The sequence below is a fragment of the Phoxinus phoxinus genome (assembly GCF_949152265.1).
Source record: "Phoxinus phoxinus genome assembly, chromosome: 14".
Taxonomy (NCBI): Eukaryota; Metazoa; Chordata; class Actinopteri; order Cypriniformes; family Leuciscidae; genus Phoxinus; species Phoxinus phoxinus.
In genome coordinates this window covers 27090582-27113885 of record NC_136889.1, presented here as the reverse complement: position 1 = coordinate 27113885, position 23304 = coordinate 27090582, and the positions used below count along the sequence as shown (strand labels likewise).

At 39.7% G+C, this 23304-nt stretch overlaps 1 protein-coding gene across 2 annotated transcripts in view; it reads left to right on the top strand.

Moving 5' to 3' along the window:
• Positions 1-2117: 2117 nt before the first annotated feature.
• The window catches only part of mcph1 (microcephalin 1), an 87699-nt gene continuing 66512 nt past the window's right edge, over positions 2118-23304 (top strand). Inside the window, exons 1-7 of one of the 2 annotated variants that reach the window (XM_079635926.1) lie at positions 2118-2269; positions 2719-2771; positions 4334-4425; positions 4506-4624; positions 13343-13430; positions 13550-13661; positions 13761-13892. In XM_079635926.1, the coding sequence (XP_079492052.1) occupies positions 2747-2771; positions 4334-4425; positions 4506-4624; positions 13343-13430; positions 13550-13661; positions 13761-13892 (568 nt within the window). In that variant the 5' untranslated portion in view covers positions 2118-2269; positions 2719-2746. The remainder of the gene's footprint in view (positions 2270-2718; positions 2772-4333; positions 4426-4505; positions 4625-13342; positions 13431-13549; positions 13662-13760; positions 13893-23304) is intronic. The other variant, XR_013800289.1, reaches the window with a different exon arrangement.

The window sequence follows — 23304 nt, the reverse complement described above, 5'->3', positions numbered from 1 at the left end:
TGAAAGAAAAATAGTCATATTTAACACATTACAAAGTTAAATTCTGGCTTCTGGCCAAACGGGCATACGCAGTCTACTTGCGTATAAAGCACAACTTACGTAACTTATGACGTCAGAAGTAGCGTAGTACGTCGCATTGCTCGCATAAGTTGCATAACTCTTATATAAGTCTTACTTTTTACTAAGAATATTTTGACACACTTAAAGTTGCAGTCTCTAACTTGTTTGGGTTAAAAAATTATCCAAAATAAATATTTGAGCAAGTACATAACCAGCCAGTGTTAAAATATATCTGCTTGCCTTAGCTCAACTCAATGTTTGTAATAATGTTTTTAATTCCAATGACACTGATGGATTTCCTCGGGAAATTCAATCATATCTTTGCGTCATTACGTCACATCTGTACATAAATAAGGTGTCTCGGCTAGGCTATGTTGCTTGTAAGGATGTTGGAGGTGGACATTTATAGCCTTTTCTCACAGTCAAAAATGTAACTTTGATTTAACTTTTGACTTAATAACACAATAAAATTGTTCTCAAAACATTTTAATGCAAACATTCCAAAAACATTTAGCAAATATTAATGTAAAGTCATTCCAAGAATGTTGTTCTAAGAACGTTTTCTCTCAATGTTATGAGAATGTTCAAGTAAAAATATTTTTTTAAGGACGTTCCATGAACCTTGTTTGGTAACGCTTTAGATTACAGCCCGGAAAGTACTGCGTAATTAAGACGAATTAGAATCAGCGTAACTGTCTGTAATTTTAGTGTACCTATACTTTTTTATACATTTATTTTTTATAGTGTACTTAAGTACCTAAGTACTTAAAGGGAACAAGTAAATACTGTATAAGGGAACAACATGTAAAGTTTGTAAAGCAATAAAGGGGTAACAACCAGGAGAACTAAAAAAAGATTTATACTGTAAGTATTATATACTGTAACTAAGGTTACTTAATCTACTATTATGATGCAGTCTTACAGTTGAGAGCAATTTAGCGAGAGCATACACTGCGTACCTGTTTGTAATAATGGTGTACCAATACATATTGTATAGGCTTTTAAAAAATTACAGGGTATGCATTTAAACAGTTTTTTTTTATTTATTTTTTTTATTATTTTTTTATAGCAAAAGTACAGATGTTTTAGTTTGGGATTACATGTTTCAAGGCAAGTAAAGCTAAAACTATTGCAATTTAAAAAATATATATATATATACTCTTATTCTATGTAGTTACAGGTTAAGTGGTGCTTGTAACCCTCTTGTTTCATCTAGCTACAGGTTAAGTGTGACAATTCAAGTAGCCTATATATTGTAAGGACGTTGAATGTTATACTCAGAACGTTTTATGATAACTATAAAAACTATATATTATTATTTTATAGCAAATAATAATATTAAAAGGACTCAAGAATGTTAAGAACATTTTCTCTCAACATTATGAGACCGTATATAAGCTATTAATGACATTCCATAAACGTTCCATAAACATTACGTTATTTTAAGAACGTTTTTTCCAAACATTTACATAACTTTTAAAGAACATTAGTGAACGTTATGGGAGCATTCCTGTTACCTGATGGGTCTTTTTGTATTGCAGTACAATTAAAATTGCAATAAGGCAATACAGTAACCATATAAGGTTCCTACAGAACAGAGCACAACTATAAAAAGGAAACCGGAAATAGAAAAAGAAATAATAATATATATATATTTTTTATAGGCTGATAAAAATAGTAGCTTATATCAGGGTGTTCTGATAAATTACATTTCTTCAATTTAATCTTCCTCTGCTTTTCAAAATTATCAAGCATTTACAGTAAAACCTAAATTATTTTTGAAAAACAAAATAAATATGGCTTTGTTTTAAATAGGCTACTAGTAAAAATGTTATGTTTACATCTTCCATTATTATACCAAATGTTATGTAATTTTAGAGCACTGAGCAATCAAATTAATAGAAATTTTATGCAACAATAGCCATTCATGTCAGACCAAAAGGCACTGCTGTTTGAACAGTCACAAAACAATTGTACTTATGTTTCAATTTCAATGTCATATCTACTGTACTACACTCCAGTTCAATAGGTGGCGGTAAGGCCACAGAAACTGGTTTGCTAATCGCCAGAAAACAGCACAAGAAAAAGAACCATTGCCGCGAAATGTCAAATGAAAACAACGTGTGTCTCAACGGCACGTAGGCTATCAATGAGGTAAAATAAAAACAAAGATAATTCTGCATTGTTGATTCGTTGTTCTTCAGTCAAGGTGAGCAATGAACAGCGCCCGGTGTTTCCTACTAAACATTTTACTTAGATGTTTGCTTTTGTGAAAATGTTGGTTTGATAGGACAGTTCCGCCACGGGTGATCTAACGTTAGTTAGAAAAAGTTCTGCATTTGCTCTTGTTTAGTAGTTTACGGCTTGCTTTTTAGAATTAACTTACCTCTGATATTTGTCCTCCTTAATTATTTAATTAATTCATACATTTAACATGCCGATCTTGAGTTAACGTTAGACTTCACTTCATGAGGCGGGTAAGTTAGCTGCTATGAGTTGCTGGACTTTAATTCACCATGCTTTGTTTTTCATTGACAGATTGTGGATATATGTCTTTGTTAAAATCTTTGCTGCCTGAATGCATATTATAATGCATATTATCTGCTTTGCATACACCATGTTGAGTTTTCATGTTTTATTTTCTGTTGTTTGCTGCAGTTTTAAAAGGAAACCTTTCGAATCAGCCATGACTTCCACTGCATTCCTCAAAGGTAACGTTAACTTAACTTACTGATGGATATTTCTTCAATTAGGAGATATTTTGGTAACACTTTACAATAAGGTTTATTAGATAACTACTTTAGTTTACATGAACTAAGAATGAACAACACTTCTACACCATTTATTAATCTTAGTTCATATTAATTTCAACATTTACTAATACATTATTCAAATCAAAGGTTGTATTTGTTAACATTAGTTAATGCACTGTGAAGTAACATGAACAAACAGTGAACAGCTCTATTTTTATTAACTAACATCAACAAACAATAATAAATACTGTAACAAAATAATTGATCAATGTTAGTTCATGTTAGTAAATACATTAACTAATGTTGACTAATGAACCTTATTGTAAACTAAAGTGTTCCTGATATTTTCTGTCCTCTAGGATGCTCTTATTTCAAAACATGGATTAAAATGGTGTTAACATTTTTTTTAAATAGTCTCATAGCAGAATGTCAGTTAGAAATATGACATTTTTTATTTGAACGTTTTATATATACAGTGCGTAACTAATTTATTAGACCACATGTCATAATTAAAGGATTAGTTCACTTTTAAAATGAAAATTCTGTCATCATATACTCACCCTTAAGTTGTTTCAAACCTGTATGAATTTCTTTCCTCTGCTGAACACAAAGGAAGATATTTAGAAGAATGTCAGTAACCAGACAGTTTTTGGTTCCCATTGACTTCCATAGTAGGAAAAAAATATACTATGGAAGTCAATGGGAACCAAAAACTGTCTGGTTACTGACATTCTTCTAAATATCTTCCTCTGTGTTCAGCAGAGGAAAGAAATTCATACAGGTTTGAAACAACTTAAAGGATTAGTTCACTTTTAAAGTGAAAATTCTGTCATCATATACTCACCCTTAAGTTGTTTCAAACCTGAATGAATTTCTTTCCTCTGCTGAACACAAAGGAAGATATTTAGAAGAATGTCAGTAACCAGACATTTTTTCGTACTATGGAAGTCAATGGAAACCAAAAACTGTCTGGTTACTGACATTCTTCTAAATATCTTCCTTTGTGTTTTGCAGAGGAAAGAAATTCATACAGGTTTGAAACAACTTAAGGGTGAGTATATGATGACAGAATTTTCATTTTAAAAGTGAACTAATCCTTTAAGAGAAAACACATATATTTTAGGATTCTGTCAAAAACTTAGTTTAAAGCTAAAAAACATAATATTTTTAATGCCCAAAACTGTTAGTTTAGATTTGGCAAAATTTTTACATTGGGTGGTGCTCTTAATAAATTTGTTAAACACTGTATATTATTGTATCAAATTCGAGTTAACTGACTGGGCTGCTTTGCTTTAGCTTTTTCAAGGGGTTTGGAAACCAAACTTATATAAGTGAAGCCACACCTCCACACATTTATGCCAAGATCTTTATTCCTGGATGTGATGCATGTTTTAACATTTGAAGATTATTTGCCAGTGAAGTGAACCGCAAGATAAGTGAAGTGTAAGATATCTTGATTATTATTATGAAACAAACTTTTTTTGTGCATTTTATCCACTGTTCTGTTTCTCCCTTTGAAGACGTGGTGGCGTATGTTGATGTGTGGTCTGCGAGCCGGATGGAGGATTACTCTGATCCGTTCATCCAGCAGCTGTTGGACATGGGTGCAGAGGTGATAACTTTTTTGTCTACTGTGTTACAAAGGAAATTTGTATTAAAATGTAAACTAAATGACTACATTTTAAATTGCAGGTATCGAAGACTCTCAACAAACAAGTGACCCATGTAGTCTTCAAACATGGCCGCCCGTCCACATGGAAGAAGGCCCAGAAAATGGGTGTAAGGATTGTTTCTGTCCACTGGGTAGCCAGGTAAAATGTGTAGCACACACAATTAATCTTCTGCATGTTCATCTCAATATCTCAATAAAACCAGCCGTTGGGCTGTCAAAAGGGTCAAATCTGAATTTGAATTTAAAAAGCACAATTTCATTTAGAGGAAAAAAACAGCTTTTGGCTTGTCTCCTAAGTAGGGGTGTAACCGAATATATTTGATATTCAAATTGAACTGAAAAAACGCGGTACTCTCATTTCGAACCGAAAGCGCCCCGCCCCCTGCTGCCCCGGCCCAACTCTCACTTCACCTTATGTTACAAAACAATTTTTTCTGACATTTGATTAAATAGTAATTAGTAGCGTATAGGCTTGCTACGATAGTCGGTGTTACACGGTTTCAGTCACAACACCGGTTTCATCACTTGCCCACCACGGCACCGCAAAATAAAAATAAAAAAGTGTTTAACCCCCTGGGGTCGGCAATCACGCCGGCGTGATTTGCGCGTTTTTTTTCACATAGCAGCTGAATAAACTTAAAATACTCCGTCATTTGTGGTCATACAGACTTAATAAAAATGAAAAAAGAATCTGTGAGATGTCTACTTTTGTATGTGTCCACTTACAATCAAAACAAAACGTTGTGCTTTTGTAAAATAAAGAAATTAAACAGGGTGTGCTTTCTGCCTCTCCGTCTCGTGAACTTTTTTTTCTTGAGCACGTCTCTAAAACATTTAAAAAACTCAGCGAATACTTGTCACACATTTGTGAGCTCTATATATTTATAATCATTTAAGTGTGTAGTTTTAAATTATCTGATTCAAAACGAAAACAAATATTCTCTGTTTAAGTAATTTGTATAAAACCAACAAGATATTCAGTTTCTCTAACCCTTCCTCATTAGTTTTAATGTGACCACACCCACACGCGCAAAACATATAGAGATGCAAATCGTCCATGTGTCGCGCGAACGCCCCCATTACCTCAACAACAAAGCGGCAAACTTTATCAGTCCTCTGCAGTCGTCGAGTTTGGAAGACATGCTGTGAGATTATTGGGTTTACATCTGAAGAAGAAGATCGCGATTTGAAGACAAGAACGATTTTAAGGTAAGAAATAATCCTGAATTATATTAGTTAGTGTTATTGTTGCATAAACTTCATATTGCCATTGAACTGTTGCTCGATGCTTCAGTGAATGTCCCCTGCACGCGCTGTGAGAGTTTGAAAACGCAGTCGCGAGACGTGCGTTTGAAAAGCAAACCATGATTTTACTCCAATCTCATTTCATAACGTCATTTCGATGTAAACATTTGAAGTAACATATGATAATTAATATGTTTTTCTCTAGTGTAGTGTTACTGAAGTGTTCCTTTTTAACTATGCCTGCTATACTGTTCTTATTATTTGATTCAGCCCTGCTGCAAAAAATACTTTCTTAGTTAGTATTTTTGTTTTGTGTCCAGTCCAAATATCTAAAAATTCTTAAACCAAGAAGTGTTTACTAGAGAAGTAAAATGACATAAGAAATTCTATTTTGTTTTAAGATAAAAAGAAAGTAATTTAAGTAATTTTTGCTTAAAACGAGCAAAATTATCTGCCAATGGGGTGAGCAAAAAATTCTTGGTTTCCATTTGAATTAAGATTTTTTTTCTTGTTTTCTATTCGAATTCCGATTTTTTTGCTTACCCCATTGGCAGATAATTTTGCTCGTTTTAAGCAAAAATTACTTAAATTACTTTATTTTTATCTTAAAACAAAATAGAATTTCTTATGTCATTTTACTTCTCTAGTAAATGCTTCTTGATTTAATAATTTTTAGATATTTGGACTGGAAACAAAACAAAAATACTAAGTAAGAAAATCATTTTTTGCAGTGCAGGTATATGCCTACAAGGCACAACAAATATATATATATATGTATATGTGTGTGTGTGTATTTTGTAAATTTTAAAAAGGAATTTTCACCAGAAATCTAAAATGTATTCCCACAATCATGCAGCCCTGGTTTCTTCTTGATATCAGCATGCTCACAGCTTTTTTATATATATATATATTTTTTAGGTAGCTACCCGTCCTGCTGACTTCAACATGAGCATGAGGAGGTAAAGTGAAAAACCAAACACCTTGGAAATGACAGGTATGCACTATGTTTCAGGAAAGGAAAGGTGTGTGACTGGTTAAGTCTCTGTCTTTAGTTCAGTGTGTTAAATAATGTGCTTTTTGCCATTTGTTGTGTATCTTTGGATGATGTTGTGTTGTAAATAAATTCAAACAATCAAAAAGCCATTTTTTTTAAAATCTCCTCATTCTTTGTGCAAGGTAATGTAATGATAGTGCCTGAGAGCTCCTAATAGGGCCATTATGGGAGGCTCTTTGTCTCTCTCAGGTGTGAAACACTCAATATTCATGGTGGTTAACGCCTCCTCGCATAAAGCTTTCTTACACAAAACATGTCATACAAATTTTAAATCAATATATTGTCTTATCTGAATGAGTATTCAGGATGATTTTCACATAGTTTTGGAGCAAATATTCTAGGCTACGTGATACAATTTTCAAAAGCCTTGCGACGAAATAATCAGTTTGTCTTTCATGACATTATTTCAGTGACTTTTTTTTTGGTCATTTTCACAAACCACGCATAAATGTTATTATCTCAAAACTACAAACTTTTACATACATGCTGCTGACATATTATTGTAGCAGAGTTTGTGCTGAATGCAGTGTAATAATACTTTAGTCATGAAAATGTCACAAGTAACAGAAATAAGCACAAATGTTAGAGCATGTCAGAACACCTCCAGGACCCAGAAAACACCTCAGACCCCTGAGGGTTAAAGCGTTAAAAATATGTATTACGCTCTAAAACTTTATATTTACGCTCTTATTAATGTGAATGCTTTTAGACCGTTCAAGCGCGACAAGACCAAAGAGACCGCGCTGTAATTCCTGCCTATTACACACACACACACACGACCCACAGAAAAGACGCGCGTCAGTATCGAGTTCTCTTTCAGTATCGAGTGTCCTCATACGAGCAGTATTAAATTATTTAAATAAAGTCTTAAATGAACGTAGAGATTTGTGAGGAAATGGAACCTGTGTCAGATCGCGTCTCTGTCAGCAGCGGCTGGTCTTAGTGTCATTCATTTTAATCAAAGAACAAAGGTAAGAGAGTAAATGACTCACTCAGACCCGGCGCCAGGAGGATTATTATACCGGTAGCCTAAAAATCATGAATGCACTCCGCTATCTTTTAACACCTCTCCGGAGAACGGCTTCTTCACGCAAAAGAAAAACTCTTCATGTAGCGCAGTGAAATTCAGCGCCCTATGTGGCGTTGATGGATCGTGGTTGTTCGTTAACTTAATTTTATATGTACAATTCACACAAGCTCTAAGTGCATGCGAGACTGCTGCGAGTAGTCAAACTTTTTTAATGATTAATTTCTGTAATGTATTTATTTATTTTTATTACTGGTTGGCCGGTCACACAGCTTTCATAGTTTTCAGTTACGTGACTGGTGCGGAGACCTGGAGTGTTATTTAAAATTATTTCGTTTTATTAATTTTTTTTTTTTTTTTTACATCGCTCTTCCCCCCCGATGAAACCGATATTACCGGTGTTGTCAGAAGTCGATTAACTGGTGGGAGAATATTATCACCGTCACTTCTCTAGTAGCCTACTCTAACAACTAATGCAAGCTCTATTTTTTACTAAATATTATTTACTAAATATACGCTAACTTTTGTCTTCCAAGTGCATGTCACGTGACTTTTGGTGATCGATCACGCTTGGCAGTTTAGCCTGCAGTGTTTCCCACACATAGACTAATTTTTGATGTGTGTTGCTAAGTGATGTAGTTGACAGACTTCTGCTGCGCTTGTGACAGGTCGCATGTAACAGACAGACAGACACACCGACACCCTCCTCCGGCCGCGCTTGCGCACTCACCGTCTTGCTCTCCCTCCCTCGGGCATATTAATCTGAATCAATTGAGAATTGACACAATGGTAAAAGGTCGGAAGACCGAAGTTTCACGTGGAGCATTGGGAGATTTTTTTCCTGAATTACCGCTGGGTGTGAATTGTGCTAAACAAAAATGTTGCCTTAACTTCTCTGAAAAGCGTTCCGCACATTCAGCTGACACAAACCACACTTTCAATAAACCCAAAAACCTATGTGATGAAATGTTTTCTGTGTTGATACAAATCTTGTGCAATGTCCTAAACTGCCGGGATAATCACACAAACACGTACACGTCCGCTAATGACACCTCAGATTCGCGCACTAATGACTGCTTTGAACCGATTCCATTTAATGAATGGTTATAACAGCTGATCTATCCAACACTGAACTCACCAGACGTCGGTGTATAACAAATCGGTAGTACTTTACAATAAAGTTACATTTCTTAAACTCTAGTTAACATTAACTATTAATGAACTGCACTTCTACAGCATTTATTAATCTTTGTTAATGTTAATTTCATTATTTACTAGTAGCCTTATTGAAATCAAAAGTTGTTAACATTAATTAGCCTAATGCACTGTGAAGTAACATGAATAAACAATGAATGAACAGCTGTATTTTTATTAACAAAGATGAATAAATAATACAGTAAAAAGATAGTTAATGAGTTAAATTATTATTGATTTTAAGTTAAAAGTCAATAGTGTTCTTTATTCTTGTTGGTGCCCTGCAAGGAACCTTGCCCCCACAGCAAACAAACTGAACCGAACTGAGGCTCTAAAACCGCGATATGAACCGAACCGTGGCAATGGTGTATCGTTACACCCCTACTCCTAAGGCCACAAGATGTCGCAATGAGCCAAATAATAATGCACAGCATTAAATTGTTCATTCAAAGAAATGAAGTAATATGACTGTCTGTAAAAAAGTGCATAACGTTTAAACTAATGTTCATAAATCAAATTTAATTTTGTAAATTACATGAACTATTATAAACTAGGGCTGCAACTAACGATTATTTTAATAATCGATTAATCTGTCAATTTTTTTCCCGATTAATCGGATAAAAATAAAAAAGCATTCATTTCCAACCCTTTATTCAAAAACAGAACTGACAGTGCAAATTCACAGTGCAAAAAATCTTCAGAAAGTGCACAAACAGATTGCTCCTTGAACATCTCTGAGCTGTTAAAGTAATTTTTTTATTTTTTATTGACTAACACAAAAAACATACACATGTGCTTTACATCTGCCAAATATATAGGACTTTTTTTTTTTAATAAAGTGCACAAAAAGATGTATATTTTTGTTTAAGGGACCTGAGCTGTCAGAACAATAAATAATTTTTAAAAAATAAAGAAAAATACAAATCAGAAAACTTAACAGGATTTGTTTAAACGTCAGTACTTGTTCTCCACACTACACTCACAGACGCACACACTCACAGACACACAAATGCTCACACTCACAGACGCACACACTCACAAAAAAATACAATGGATTGACCACCTCGTATGGTGTGTATTTTGCAGCTCATCCTTTCCGAGCATATAGTGAAGTTTCTCTGAGTCATTTAGACTTAGAGTAAAGAATGAAAAATTCAGTGCTGCTCGGACACACTCGGTCTCTCTTGCGCGCAAATAGACTCGGTCTCTATCGCGCGCTCTCAGGTGCACTCGGTCTCTCTCGCGCGCAGACACACTTGCGCGCAAACACTCTATATCGCGCGCTTCTTACAGATCATTAACTAAAAAAAGTTGGTTTAGTGTTTAGTTACCCTTTAATCAACTAAACGGGTGAGTTATAAAAAAATTCACCCCCCTCACAGTTGTTATGAAGGGCAAAATTAGCTGTATAGACTAGGGATGGCGAAAACAAAAACATTTCTTGACCGACCACCGAGCCTCATTAGCCGGTTGAAACCGGTTAACCGATTAGTTTAAAATATGCTACGCTATATGAAATAACAGCAATTTCGATCCGCGCCTGCAATTTCGCAACTCAGTCGCATCTCTCTCCCGCTCACACACACACACACACACACACACACACACACACACACACACACACACACAAACACAAACACACACACACACACACACACACAAACACGGCGCCGGCGCCGCCCTTCCACTCTCATCATTTTTTTCTAAAAAAAAACCAACAACGCGAAACATGAGTCACGCAAACGCGGCGCCGAGGAGCTTGTATGTAATCGGCGGACAAATGGCTCTTAGATTTTAAATGGTTTGGGTACAAGGTGATCGCGTTGAAAATAAGGGCGTTTGTCTAGCGTTAGAAGCTCATTTGAAACATTGCCGCGGCTCATTTAAGAAAATGACAGCTCCGAAGAGCTACCTCGCTTTAGTTTGAGGTAGTGCTAACAATAATAAAGAAAGATGATGATCATCGCCACCTTATCTGTTACCACTGAAATGTAGATGTAGCCTAATATATTTCCATATTTAAGCGCTGTATCACACAAGTTGCAACTTACATCTTTGTCATTCTGTTTGGTGAAATGGTCCCACACACTACTCTTCCTCGCACGCTTCCTCCTGTCGTCTGCGCTGGCTCTAACCTCGAGTGTTTTAGACTGTAGCCTTTACTTTTCGCAAACCTTGTGAGCGCGCAAACCCAAACGCTGTGACCTCGCGCCAAATGTTTTTATTGGTTTATATTAAGTACAAACAGGCGAGTTATGAAACATCGAGTGTGAGGGATTTGTTCACTTCACACAAAAAGATATTGGAATGAGACAGCTAACTGTAGTAGCGTTTAGTCCACTGTCTATAATAGACTAATTTAGAGATTTTTTTTTTTTTTTTTAACCGACTACCGACAACTTTGGTCAATTAACGTTGATACGGTCAACCATCGGTCAAACGGTCATCGGTTAACATCCCTAGTATAGACCAAAGCCACATAGAGAACCAGGCTGTAAACATGATTTTTGTCTGCTGTAAAGTTGGGCATTTTAACATGTGGGAGATACAGATTTGACTCGCTTCTGCAGCCAGCCTCAAGCGGCCAGTCGATGAATTGTCGTTTAATTCACTTCCGTGTTGGTTTCAAGAGAGAGACAGGGAGGTTGCCGCTTGGCGCAAACACACGTGTCTCAAGCGCAGTGTCGCTCGCGGAGTTCGCTTCGCTTTTGTCCAGTCCGGCGCCTCATAGCTCTGCGCTCAACTAAAAAATTATTAGTTTTTTTTTTTTTTTTTTTTTACATCTCCGCGTCGCGCGACACAACAAAACAATAATGAAATTCGTTGCCAACTATTTTGATAATCGATTTTTATCGATTTGTTGTTGCAGCCCTATTATAAACATAATAGCATCATTCAAGAGTCGAAGTGCTATAATTGCAAGTGCAGAGTACTTCTTTTTTTTTTGCGATTTTTAAAAACATGACATGCAGTGGAATGGGAAAAAAAATACCCACAAAGAAAGGACTTTCGAACTTTTAACTTTACATGGCTTTCTAAACATGCTGCTCTCTTGTGCAAAAGACGCAAGCGCCACAGTCAAAGTTGTCCGTCTTGTGCATGTTTACACAGGAATCAATGGAAAAGCAGTGCAGAAAATGTATTCTGTTTGTGTGAACTGCTTGGTTACGGTTTAGATGTAACCTAGATTTTTTCCGCATTAAGCTTCTCTATTTCTGCAATGTTTTTCCATGTAGCCCCGCATATAGTGGAATAAAACACAATGTCATCATCCCATCTCGTGGGCCACTGCTTGACGCACACCTAAAATTTTAATGCACCATTTTTGCATTCGAACATGGATTTATATTTTAAATTTGACGTATATTCAAAATCATAATTTTAATTTGACTGCCCTAACCAGCACTTATGTAAATTTTTCAAATAATAAAAAAAAATTCACCATGTTGTTAATTTATTTTCCAAAGGTTCGATAAGAATAATTGTTTAAAAAGTAGTGCCTGTCTGATATGGAATTTTGATGGTTGATACAACATTCCAGAGAAGGGACAAATATACATTTATAATAGTTTATAATTTTCTTTTAAACATGATGTAAATGGATAGTTCATCCAAAAAATTTAATTATTAGATGTTTGGAATGACATGAAGGTGGGTAAGACAGAATTTTCTTTTTTTTGTGTGTGTGAACCATCCCAACTATTGGGAATTACTTAGTGCATCTTAAAAAGGCCCATTTTATAGCATTCAAAGGTGCTGTAAATATTTTTAAATTAAAATGTTCCTACTGCTTGAAATGGGTGTCTTGAGAAATCACATCTTGTAAACAACAGACTCGGGGGAGAAACTCATGCTTTGTTTTAGCCAATTTTTAATTGCAAATCGTTTTTGCATATTGATACGCTTATAGTTGAATGACATGCCTTTGGATTACAGAATTTTGTTAATGGCAGTGACAGCATGTTCTCTGGAGCCAGTTGTGTAACCACTTAGACTAGTCTTAAAAGTTAGTCATCTAATTTTTTTTCTTCAAGACTGGTCCTAACTTTTTAAAGTCAGTTACATAAAAAGTAGATAAAAGTAGTTGTCTAATTTGAATGAGAAAAGTTAGACTGATTACATCGTCTAATTGCTAGTTGGTCAAATAAGTTCTTAAGAAACAGTCTTAACATAGTGGCTAAGTTTATGCAACCAGCCACTGGTCCAGTTTTACTTCTCGGACTCCATCAGTGATCTTTTCTTTTTGTTGCATTTCTTTGGATGGCCTTTAGATGTCTCTAGACCTCAATGTTTCCTTTTCATGAGCCTTTCGAATTCTATTCATGATATGTTTGCAGATGCAAAGAGAGTAACGAACATGTAGATGAAGATCTTTTTCCTGCTCAGAATGAAGAATCCAAACTTCATCTTCCGAATAAAAGAACTGTAAGTAAATAAAAGAACATGCATATATTTTTACTTTGACTGGTTGCTGTAAAAATCTAGGTAAATAAGAATGAAATAGCTCCACACTTGCGTTTTTTGTGTTTGATTTGTTTTTGCAGCACCGTTGCATGCAGCCTAGAGATTTTCCTGTAAAGACCCCTGAGAATGACAGGCGACTGAAAAAAAAATTTGACAAGATGATGGAAGTCATGATCTCCTCATCCCCTGTTGGTGAGGAAAGCATACGTTTGTTTCATTAATTTCATGTTTATTTCATTCAACAAATTTGTGTTTTTTTTTTATGCTTTTTTATTTATTTATTTTTAATAGTTTCTGACACTTCACCATTCGTAATTGATGAGGAAAGTGGAATTGTGTACAGTCCCTCTTTAAAACGCTCTGACAGCATGGCTCAGCGACTGAGAGAAATGAGGGCGCAACGTGAACATCTCTCACCCACTGGTATTTCATCAAATCCTTTTGAGAACTATTTTATTTTCTGAACTAATAATTTTGTGATTTTTCTAGGGGTGTTATAGAGATGTGAATCTTTGAGTTGATAGTGAATTGATGTCAGTCAATTGAGGGGTGAAGGGGGGGGGGGGGGTGAGGGGTGAAGGGGGGGGGGTGAGGGGTGAAGTAGCAAGCACTGTAAACTTCACAATAATTATTGGAAATGGGCTAATTTGACTGGAGTGAGACCATGAACGTCTCTCGAGCTGTCACAATCTTTTTTGGCGCTCTTGCGTTGCGTGACAGATCACTGTAGCGCCTCAGTTCAAGCAAACGACAGCGCCAAGCGCACATGAACCAATCACCTATTCCGCTTTACAGTACGAAAAGAATCATGAATGAACATGGGGCTCGACATTAACGCTTGTCCAGAACAAGTGAAAGACAAGTGGCTTAACTTTAGTGACAAAAAATAACTAGCGAAGCATCTAAACGTTAGAATAATTCAGAATTTATTACATTCAATGTAAACAGTAGTTGATAAGGGATAGTGTATTTCTAGTAACAAAGTCTCATTGAGGCTTGTGCTGACTGTCTCTTTGTTGAGAGACTTTCGTGGAGAAATCAAAACAAATGAGTTTTGTTTTGACACATGAAACTCTTTTCACACAAGAAACTCACAGACGAAATATACTGGGGGAAAATTCAAATTGTGTTTTTTTTGTTTTTTTAAACATGATATAGTTAAGTAACATAACACGACTAAAGGAGCTGCTTTGCTGAATATTTTCACGATTGCAAATGTTACATTGAACTTATAGTTCAATAAACAAGTAGCCTAGTTAATATTAAGTTACTTACATTTTAGACACAAACAATATTGACTATTTTTGTTCTATTTCACCAATGAAAATAGTTCCAATTGTAAGCAACACTCTTAATTCTTCACCTTAATTCTTAATTCTTTTGCAACTAACATGTCTATTCTTCTCCACCTGTTTTTGTCTGACCCTGCTGACCCAATGAGCATTTCACTGTCCAATGGTAGGCCTTAACTGCAATATCTTGTAATCTAGTTAAATCTTTTTTTATCTGTAAAAGAAAATGTGCCTAATAATTACGTACACCTGAATATAAGTCGTTTTTCATTTCCAGCTTTATTATAGATCACTTATAAATTATTAAATACAAAATAATAGTAGTTATTAAGATTAATGTGTTTTGGAATTGGTAAAATGTACCTGGAAAAACACTATCAGAAAATGATATTATTAACTGGTCTAATTTAGCTTTTTTGCTGTTTTTATTAGTTTTTGTTGTTTTTAAAAATATCTGTATAGTTTTTATACATTTTTACTCCAGTTTTAGGTTAATGAAACTAAATAACAGGTTAACTAAATGACAGGTCACCTAAATGGGAAAAAAAATATATATATATATATCAAAAATCAAATACTTGTTCTCCCCACTGTATATATATATAATATATATATATATATATATATATATATACAGTGGGGAGAACAAGTATTTGATACACTGCCGATTTTGCAGGTTTTCCTACTTACAAAGCATGTAGAGGTCTGTAATTAAAAAAAAAGTTAAAATCTGGGATGGGCTACAGGACAATAGGCAAGCAGCTTGGTGAGAAGGCAACAATGGTTGGTGCAATTATTAGAAAATGGAAGAAGTTCAAGATGACGGTCAATCTCGCTCGGTCTGGGGCACCATGCAAGATCTCACCACGTGGGGCATCAATGATCATGAGGAAGGTGAGGGATCAGCCCAGAACTACACGGCAGGACCTGGTCAGTGACCTGAAGAGAGCTGGGACCACAGTCTCAAAGTAAACCATTAGTAACACACTACGCCCTCAGGGATTAAAATCCTGCAGCGTATGCAAGGTCCCCCTGCTCAAGTCAGCACATATCCAGGCCCGTCTGAAGGTTGCCAATAACCATCTGGATGATCCAGAGGAGGAATGGGAGAAGGTCATGTGGTCTGATGAGACAAAAATAGAGCTTTTTGGTCTAAACTCCACTCGCCGTGTTTGGAGGAAGAAGGATGAGTACAACCCAAGAATACCATCCCAACCGTGAAGCATGGAGGTGTAAACGTCATTCTTTGGGGATGCTTTTCTGCAAAGGGGACAGGACGACTGCACCGTATTGAGGGGAGGATGGATGGGGCCATGTATCGTGAGATCTTGGCCAACAACCTCCTTCCCTCAGTAAGAGCATTGAAGATGGGCCGTGGCTGGCTCTTCCAGCATGACAACGACCCGAAACACACAGCCAGGGCAACTGGAGTGGCTCCGTAAGAAGCATCTCAAGGTCCTGGAGTGGCCTAGCCAGTCTCCAGACCTGAACCCAATAGAAAATCTTTGGAGGGAGCTGAAAGTCCATATTGCCCAGTGACAGCCCCGAACCCTGAAGGATCTGGAGAAGGTCTGTATGGAGGAGTGGGCCAAAATATCCCTGCTGCAGTGTGTGCAAACCTGGTCAAGAACTACAGGAAACTTATGATCTCTGTAATTGCAAACAAAGGTTTCTGTACCAAATATTAAGTTCTGCTTTTCTGATGTATCAAATACTTATGTCATGCAATAAAATGCAAATTAATTACTTAAAAATCATACAATGTGATTTTCTGGATTCCGTCACTCACAGTTGAAGAGTACTATGATAAAAATTACAGACTTCTACATGCTTTGTAAGTGGGAAAACCTGCAAAATCGGCAGTGTATCAAATTCTTGTTCTCCCCACTGTGTATATATATAAATATATATATATATAACCTTTATTTATTTATTATTTTTTTTACCAGGAAGAAAACTCACTGAGATTTAAAATCTCTTTTTCGGGAGTGTCCTGGCCAAGATAGGCAGCTAAGTTTTTATACATTTAAAACTTGAAATAAATAAATGTTAACTGACATTAAGAAAAGTTTAAGTAATGAAACATGTTCTAGTTTTTGTTAAAAGAACATCCCACCGTTTTTTGAAATGGGGGTTATTCACCTTCTCCCCTACATTTAGATGGGTAGGCAAATGCTTTTTTGTCTTAGTCTGGCAGCACCGCCCCTAGCTTAGCTTGGCATAATTAATGGAATACTTTGTTGCCAGATAGCATGTTGTATGTAAAAGTGATCCAAAAAAACAGAGTACAAATAGCAATGCGGCTTGTGCCGGTATCAAATTTTCATGCTGCGATTAATTGTTTGAACACACCGGTAAACAAAGCGAAATGTTTTTAAAAATATTATAAACACTATAAATCTATAGGCTATTTTAGTTTTTCTTCACTGCACAACAAATCCTCTAAAGTTAACAGTATTCAGCTAAATAAACGTTAAGTCACAACGAAATTAATTTAAATTGAAACTGAAGCCTGCTCACTCGGCACAAATCCAAATCAAAGATCCAAATGTTCCCATATATTCACAACCAGGGCTTGACATTAACACCCGCCAACCCGCCAAATGCGGGTGGATTTTGCTCGTGGCGGGTAACACAGTCACTCCAACTAGCCACTTTGGCGGGTTGAATAATTGTAAAAAGAAAGAATTTCCCATTGTGGCTTAAGTAATTCTGAGTCTGATTCTGATATTTAAACAGACAGTGTTTCTAATGCTAAAGTTTTTTTCAGTTTAGTTTTTTATCTTTTTAATGAATCTTCTACATCTATGCACCACTTTTATTAAGCAATAAGAAGCTTCTTTTTTTATGTCTTTATCTTAATACATGGTTTTATTTTAAAAAAGGAGCTTTACACACAACCTTATCAGAGCTAATGATAATGACCTGTATTGTTATACATTTATGTAGTCTTGATTTGGGTGTACAGTGGTTTTACATTTAAAAGGGTTGTAAATCTAGCTCAAGTAAATTTTTGCACGCTATAGTCAACTTTTATCAGGTAATTTCACAACAACGAAAATGTGGCTAGTAAAAATGCTGTGTGGCTATTAACTTTGGAAAACCAAAGCAAAGAAATGTATGTCAAGCCCTGTTCGCAACGTATTTGAATGCTAAACTATTATTTATTAGCCTATGTAAACTAGGCTTTTACTTCACTCGCATTATCGAAGTAAAACATCATCCACATACTTTAAAACACACAGTGAGACAGTGTGTCAGTGTGACGCTGAACAACCTAGGATTGTAGGCCTATTACGGACTATTTAAATTGAGCAGTTTTTATATGTTTGGTTGGCTGCATTTTATTTTGATTATGAACGGGCTGTAATGTCAAGTTAGCAATGCTAGAATATTTTGTGTGCCCATGAGCCGCCGGCCCGATCACTGGAAGTTCCCTTTCGAGGGAACTCGAACTGCGTCGGTTACGACACTAGGGGAACGCCCTTCAGCGTAGCACGTCTGAATTTATGAATGAAACCGAATCCAATCCTATTGGCGTTGCGTGATGACGTAGAGTGTGACGGCATAAGCGGATGTACACAAAAGCACGCCGGCACACAGAAATGTCAGCTTTTTACTATTCAGCAAGCGCTCTGTGTGTGTGTTGAACTAGCGAATCCTTGAAAAGAGTATATATCCTATATTTCGTCTCATCATGGCAAGCAAACAGTTTTCTAAATGTGTGTTCCCATGCCCACGCTTTCTCACGGCTGGGGATACACACGAAATGTGTGTGTCTTGTCTGGGAAGGCAGCACGCTCAAGCAGCTCTCGAGGGGGCTGCTTGCGCTCACTGTGAGTTGATGTCACAATAATTAGTTCTCGGTTGGCTTTGTTTTCCGAGGATGGCCAAATGCGTTCTCCCCGCGGTACGGGTCCCGCATCTGCCGAGGCAATGCGGCGCCTCGCATTGTGGGGATCGCAGAGAGATCTTTTAGACGACAGTGGGACTGCCGAGGCACTTTCCCACTCTTCGTCTGAGAGTTCAGGTTCCCCTATTCCCCGCTCGGGAGCCCGCCTCGCGGCTTCTCCCGCTCGGGATGATGCAGTTTTACACCTCTCTGATTCCGAGGAATTAGATGTGATTAATGTTGAGGAGGGGGATCTAAGTGAAAGACACAATACTGTTCAGCCTGCACCCAGCTATGGTGAGTTAGTGGAGGTTTTAACACGGGCTGTGGCCAAGCTTGATATTTCTTGGCCACAGGAAAGGCAGGAAGCGCGTACTAAAAGCAAGCTTGATGAGCGCTTCCTGCAGCCCCGCACGCAACCTTCACGCCGGTCTCTCCCTTTCTTCCCGGATTTACACAATGAGTTGTATAAATCTTGGAACAGGCCATTTTCTGCGCGCCTGTCTAACCCCCCGATTTTAAACTACAGTAATATCGTGGGGGATAGGGATAAGGGATATGGGATGATGCCTCGGGTTGAGGAAGCACTAGCTAGCTACCTTTCACCCGACCTTGCGTCATCCCTGAAGACACCGGCGCTGCCTTCTAAGCCTTGCCGCACCACTTCAGCTTTGGTGGGCAGAGCGTATATGGCGGCAGGTCGGGCTGGTGCGAGCCTGCACACGATGGCTATTTTGCAGGCGTACCAAGCCGACCTGTTGAGGGACATGGACCAAGGCGAAGGTCCCTCGGTTGAGGATATTGCGGAGCTTCGCAGGGCCACAGATTTGTCCCTCCGGGTTACCAAGGAGACGGCCCGTGCCATCGGTCGCTCCATGTCAGCTCTGGTAACCACGGAGAGACTTCTGTGGCTCAACCTGTCTGGCATTAAGGAGAAGGACAGGACCTTCCTCCTTGATGCGCCTGTTTCAACCTCGGGTCTGTTTGGAGAAGCTGTTAACGCCGTGGTTGACAGGTTCCAGGATGTTAAGAAGCAGGGCGAAGCTTTTAAACAATCTCCCTCGCCGTTCAAGGTCCAGGAGGGCGGCTGCTAGAGAACAGCCACAGCCGTCTACCAGTTCCTCTCATCGGCAGGCACAGAAAGCGCGTGTCGCCTCTAGAGCTCCCCCTAAAAAAGCTTGGGACTCTAGACGTCGCTCGTACCCACAGCCACCTGAGAGGGTGGATCTGAGGACCGTCCTTCAGTCCAGGAAGGCTAAGGGAAAGAGGTCCTAGCTCTTACGAGACCTCAAAGGGCCGCAAAGGGTTCAAGATGCTCACTATTCCCATCATCGTGAGTCAAATTCAATCCGAGGATTGGTTTGTCACGATAGATCTAAAGGACGCCTACTTCCACATCTCCATCCTTCCATCTCACAGGAAGTTCCTGAGGTTTGCTTTCAGGGGCGAAGCTTACCAATATCGGGTTCTTCCGTTCGGCCTAGCACTCTCCCCTCGCACATTTACCAAGTGTATGGATGCAGCTCTAGCACCCCTGAGGCTCGAGGGCATCAGGGTGCTCAATTACATCGACGACTGGTTGATATTGGCCCAGTCGCGAGAGCTGGCGATTCGGCATCGAGATGTCGTCCTCGCCCGCATCCAGAGCCTGGGGTTAAGACTCAACACGAAAAAGAGCGTGTTGACACCAGCCCAGAGAACAACGTTCCTGGGAGTGGTGTGGGACTCGGCCACGATGCGGGCTCAGTTGTCTCCTGCTCGGATCGAGTGTATCCTGACCACAGTGTCCAGGATAAAGCTAGGCCAGGCCGTCACTGTCAAACACTTTCAGAGTGTGTTGGGTCTCATGGCAGCAGCGTCCAGCGTGATACCTTCTGGCCTGCTACACATGAGAGCCTTACAGTGGTGGTTGAGAACCAAGGGGTTTTCCCCGAGGGGAAACCCATTCCGCTTGATAAGGGTTACGCGCAGATGCCTTCGTTCCCTGTCAATTTGGAAGAAGCCTTGGTTCCTGTCCCAGGGTCCCAAATTGGGAGCGTTATGTCGCCGAGTATCTATTTCGACAGACGGGCTGGGGCGCGGTCATGGACGGCCGTTTTACGAGAGGCCTCTGGCAGGACCATCATTCCTCTTGGCACATAAATTGCCTAGAAATGTTGGCGGTGTTCCGGGCTCTGAGGAGCTTCCTGCCAGACCTCCATGGTCGCCCTGTCCTGGTGAGAACCGACAACACGTCGGTGGTGTCTTATTTGAACCGCCAGGGGGGTCTGAGGTCGCGCCCTCTGTGCAGACAGAGCTGTGGAACCTCGACCCGAGCTGTGGAAACTGTGGGTCTGGCCCCTGAGGGGGCACAGTACCTAGAAGCCGGCCTGTCAGCTGGAGTGGTCGAAACCATATTAACTTCCAGAGCTCCCTCCACGAGGAAGTTATACGGCCTTAAGTGGAATGTATTTTCCATTTGGTGCAGAGAGCGTGATTTGGACCCAGTTAACTGCCCAGTGGCTTCAGTACTGGAGTTTATCCAAGACCGCTTTTCTGCCGGGCTTACCCCGTCCACACTCAAGGTTTATGTGGCTGCCATTGCGGCTTTCCACGCTCCTCTGAGTGATGGTCCTCTGGGGAGGCATCACCTGGTCGGACGCTTCCTCCGTGGAGCCTGGAGGATGAGACCTGCGACTCGCACCAGGGTTCCCTCTTGGGACCTGGCATTGGTTCTCGAAGGGCTGGCCGAGGCCCCCTTCGAACCACTGGAGTCGGCTGAGGCCAAGAACCTTTCATTTAAGGTGGTCTTTTTGTTGGCCATTACTTCTCTGAGGAGGGTAGGAGATCTCCAGGCGCTCTCTATTTCCAATGGGTGCTTGGAGTTTGCTCCAGGCAACGTTAAGGCCATCTTACATCCCAGGCCCGGCTATTTGCCCAAAGTGCCATCTAATGTGGCACGGCCTATGGTTCTGCAGACATTTCATCCTCCGACTCACGTGACGGCGGATGAGGAGAGACTTCATCTGCTCTGCCCTGTCAGGGCATTGCAGTGTTATATCCGGAGGTCCTCCTCATGGCGGAAGTCAGACCAGTTGCTGGTGTGTTTTGGGTCGCCCAAGAAGGGGTTTCCCGCCTCTAAACAGACCATCAGCAACTGGATCGTTCAGACTATTTCCCTGGCCTATCAGGTGCGCAATTTGCCTTCACCTATGGCCGTGAGGGCTCACTCCACCAGAGGCATGGCATCCTCTAGAGCCCTCCTTTCAGGGGTTTCTATCCATGACATATGTGAGGCGGCTGGCTGGGCCACCCCGCACACATTCATGAGGTTTTACAGTCTGGACCTTCCCTCTACACCCGGTGCACGAGTGCTTTCGTCCTAAGTTGTGCCTGAAGACAGCTTCACACTAGGATGAGCGGGGTTCGTTGTGGTATAGTGGGTATCTCGTTCCCCTAGTGTCGTAACCGACACAGTTCGAGTTCCCTCGAAAGGGAACGTCTCGGGTTACGTATGTAACTGCAGCCACTCTGGAGGACTCCAGAGTGCAGCCACTCTGGAGGACTCTTCCGTCAGTGTTCAGGATTATGCTGAGTATGTGACTGGGTACATCAGCACTTGTGTTGATAACATCGTGCCCACCATAAAAATTAGGAAGTTTCCAAACCAGAAGCCCTGGATAAATACTCAAGTACGTCACATGCTGCGTGCTCGATCTCTGGCATTTAGATCAGGCAATGAGACGGAGTATAAAGCTGCAAGGTACGGACTGAGGAAAACCATCATAGCGGCCAAGAGGCAGTACAGAGAGAAGTTGAACAGCTTCTATTCCACTGCTGACTCGGGGCGGATGTGGCAAGGCCTGCAGCACATCACTGACTACAGGGTCACCTCAAATAACATCACTTTAACAGACAGCCTACCGGATGACCTCAATACATTTTACTCCCGCTTTGAGGCCCCCAGCTACACTGCAAAAAGGGAGCCCATGCACACCGGGACCACCCAACCCCCCTCCCCTCCACCAACTGTCTCAGCAATCCAGGTACACAAAGCTCTGAGGAAGATAAACCCCCGCAAAGCAGCAGGACCAGACAACATTCCTGGGCGGGCCCTCAGAGCATGTGCCTACGAGCTGACTGATGTGCTCGCCTCCATCTTCAATCTCTCCCTCAGCCAGTGCGTCGTTCCTTTGTGCTTTAAGACCACAATCATTGTCCCACTGCCCAAGAAGAGCACACCCACTGGCCTGAATGACTACAGGCCAGTGGCACTCACTCCGATCATCATGAAGTGTTTCGAGAGAGTGGTGCTGGCCCACATCCAGAACAACATACCAGACACTCTTGACCCCCTGCAGTATGCCTACAGGCCCAACAGGTCCACCTCGGATGCCATTGCTGCTGCTATCCACTATTCTCTTGCTCATCTGGAAACTAAGGACTCATATCTAAGGATACTTTTCATCGACTACAGCTCCGCCTTCAACACGGTCATCCCCCATAAACTCACCCACAAACTTTCCACACTTGGACTGCACCCCACACTCTGTGACTGGCTTCAAGACTTCCTGACTGGCAGGCCTCAGTCTGTCAGGATTGGTAACAGGACTTCAGCCAGTATCATCACAAATACTGGCACTCCACAGGGTTGTGTACTCAGCCCCATCCT